General features: G+C 40.8%; 1 protein-coding gene across 1 annotated transcript; it reads right to left on the bottom strand.

Annotated features, from left to right (window-relative positions):
• Positions 1–471: 471 nt before the first annotated feature.
• On the bottom strand, positions 472–2,857 carry LOC111841007 (regulator of G-protein signaling 16-like). Its single transcript, XM_023806424.2, has 5 exons — positions 2,745–2,857; positions 2,363–2,446; positions 1,860–1,921; positions 1,267–1,433; positions 472–1,147 (listed from the first exon to the last, which is right to left on the bottom strand). Exons 1-5 carry the CDS (start codon positions 2,786–2,788, stop codon positions 950–952), a joined length of 555 nt encoding a protein of 184 aa, XP_023662192.1. The 5' UTR covers positions 2,789–2,857; the 3' UTR covers positions 472–949.
• Positions 2,858–3,400: the final 543 nt, after the last annotated feature.

Genomic DNA, 3,400 nt, shown 5'->3' on the forward strand with positions numbered 1-3,400 from the left:
TAAATAATAGTGTTTAGTGGTATTTCTCATACTACCGTGCGTTCATGAGAATTCACAAAGAGAAACCTGGTGCAGCCTCAACATCAGTGTATGTATATCACCTATGTATATGTTTGTGAGTGACACATTGATTAATACCATTTCCCAGACAAACTGGGATCTCCTCTAACAGTGACTTCCCTGTGGACTTCAGAATATACAGCTAGGCTTAGGATTTATTAAGCGTGAGTGTTAGAACATAAGAACATAAGAAATTTACAAACGAGAGGAGGCCATTCGGCCCATCATGCTCCACATGTTATAAAATGTGAGTGATGTGTGACTTTAAGCAAACATTCCTGAAGGCCCCCCCCCCCGGCCTTTTTCATTGGCCGGTTGCTTTCAGGATCACATCAGCGGGTCTGTCATGCCTTGCCTTGCTCCACATGATGCCGCCGTCTGCATCCCAAAGCCAAATTTCACAAGAGGGGAGAATTTTCAACTTTTTAATAGCTTTTGCTATTTTTCAAGTTTGTACAAAAATAATTCAACAAACACACACATAAACAGTACATTTTGTAGCCTGATATCTCTTTGGAGCACTGTATGGTAAATAAATAAATACATAAATAAATTATCATTAAAAACATTGCAATTATTGTAAAATGTTCAAGATAATAGCATTCTGTCGATTTAGCTTTGTGCAAAACAGTCATGTTTTCCAGCATTGATACGCTCAGCATGAATGATGTATGACTCAACTAGTGTCCATCCATTCTGAGTTTCTTCTCAGTCTCCTTTCCTCCTTCATTGGCCTTTCAAGAGACGTTTCACATCATGTTTCGGTAACAAACAGCTTCAGGGCTCCGCTGACGTCTCTTTCGAACCGCTGGCAGACATCAGCTGGCCACAGTGTTGTATCCTTCAGATTAATCGCCATCCTTTGGTTCCAGGACTGCCTGTCTTCCTGTCACGGCTCTCCCTGCTGGGCGATTTTGTTTGCGAGTCGTCCAGTCAGCTGCTGGTAGGCTGTGGACTTCAGGAAACGTGGGTAACTGTCCTTTTCCATGAGGGTGTAGATTTTATTCTGTGCCAAGCTGAAGCAGGACTGCGTGGGTTGCTCCAGGTTCTTCTTAGTGATATCTCTGGTTTCATGGTCAATGTTAACCTGGGAAAGAGGACAGGAGAATGTTGGGTTTAATCCCTCGTTCGTCAGGCACCTGCCATATCTGAATACAGGGCTGGGATATTAAGGTCGGCTAAAACATTATGTGAATCTTAACTTACTTCTCTTGGTGCATCATTTTGGATAAATTCTTCAAAGATTTTGTTGGCTTTTGCCGGTAACTTGGCGGACGACTTTGTGCTTTTGTAGTCCTCACAAGCGAGGTAGAAGGCGATATTTTCTTCACTGAACTCCGTGACCAGGAAAGCTTGAAAAGCTGCTAGACCATCTGTTAAAATAATAATAATGATAACCAAATAAAGATTACCATCTGGTACATTAACCAATAGCAAGACTACATCCAGTAGAAAATAATATCTCTATGCTTGGCTGTTTAACAAACAAATGTAGTTCAGTTTTGCAGCAAGGCCTGGTGTTTTATGAAATCTGGATATTAAGCCCAAAGGGTTTCTTGTTTTCCCTGCCACCCTAGGCTATCGTGGGGATGCATGACTGAGCCACTAGCCTCGAACCTCGCACAGGAAATGTGTCTCCATTAGCTGTGTCATAACTTGATTATGCTCCTTCAACCTCCAATTCAGCCCAAGTCCATGTCATTACTGTATGAGGTTGGAAATGACTTCAAGATATGTCACTTTCTCCCTGCTGTGAAGATGGGGTGGGGGGGGGGGGGGGGAGCAGAGGTCACACTTACTTTTGCTGGCAAGCAGTTTGTCAAAGGATTCTCTCCATTTCATTTCGTCTGAGGTAGGCAAGCTGATGGAGAAACCAGCCAGTTACATTCACATACAGTAACAACAAGATGCAATTTCCAAATACAACTCCTTGTGCACATTGCATGCAAATGTAACAGCAGCAGCATTTCAGTGCATTTTGACGAGGGATAACACTGAAACAGTAGATATAAAGGCAGGCCTTAAACACTGAAACAGTAGACATAAAGGCAGGCCTTAAACACTGAAACAGTAGATATAAAGGCAGGCCTTAAACACTGAAACAGTAGATATAAAGGCAGGCCTTAAACACTGAAACAGTAGATATAAAGGCAGGCCTTAAACACTGAAACAGTAGATATAAAGGCAGGCCTTAAACACTGAAACAGTATATATAAAGGCAGGCCTTAAACACTGAAACAGTAGATATAAAGGCAGGCCTTATTGTTTATAGAGATACATCTTATAATGGAATGTCCTTTACCTTAGTTTGTCTGTTTTGTGTAAAGAACTAGGATTTGCTGCTCTGTGAAGAAAACTGGAAAACAGTACTTTGACTTCCTTAGCTCTGAAAAAAAAAGGAATTCAAGTAGATGTTACAAGCAATCATTACATCACCATATTTGCTAGCTGTCATTTCAACTGATACATACTTTCTAAAATTGCTCTATAGATACAAAATATAAATGTCAATTCAAAAGCGCTGTTCAGGGTATACATCCTTCCTCTGTCCTTAATATTGCTATTTTGTTAGCTAAAGAATTAGTCAGCATTCTAGCAATTCACTGTGGCGTGTCCATCAAGGTTAAATGGACACGCCTTGAAATCATGCAGGGATTTCCATGGGCAAAAACAAAGCGACGCACCTCTCCAGGCAGACAGCAGGCAGGAAGGAGAGTCCTCTGCACATGATGGGTGGTGAGCTTTGGAGCCTCTGTGTGATTATTCAGCAGCACACAGCTGGAGCGGTCGTATCAGCAGACTGTGCCTTGAGCCTGCGAGCCCAGACCTTTTATGCAGCAGCTGCTCTGACATCATCGGCCAGCTCAGCCAATGAGAGACTCTCAGTAGGAGGGAAACTGTCATGCTCTTTAGCCTTCTGTGCCCTGTCCCATCCGTTTCTCTGAAAATCTTTTTTTTTGTCACAGGAAAAATTCTTTAGTTTTTCCAGTAAAACACTATGGTAATGAGTATGATTATACTCCTGCTCTACCATTCCGTGATATGAGTAAATCTTGGATTTGCCAAAACTCTCATGAAGAGAGAAAGAAAGACAAGTAAAAAATAAATCGTTTGATGTATTCTGCAAGGCATGCATGCATTTCTTGTCATTTGAATATGAAAATGAGAAGCTTGGTGACATCGTGTTATATCTGTGTTCGGGTCCTTCCAACTGTTTTCAAAGTATTATAATGATGATGAGGATTATTATTATTATTATTATTATTATAATTATTATTACTGTGACTGTACTAGATAAATGGTTATATAACATGGATGGATAAATTATTATTGTAATTAA

This window comes from Paramormyrops kingsleyae, chromosome 21 (genome assembly GCF_048594095.1).
Source record: "Paramormyrops kingsleyae isolate MSU_618 chromosome 21, PKINGS_0.4, whole genome shotgun sequence".
Classification (NCBI taxonomy): Eukaryota; Metazoa; Chordata; class Actinopteri; order Osteoglossiformes; family Mormyridae; genus Paramormyrops; species Paramormyrops kingsleyae.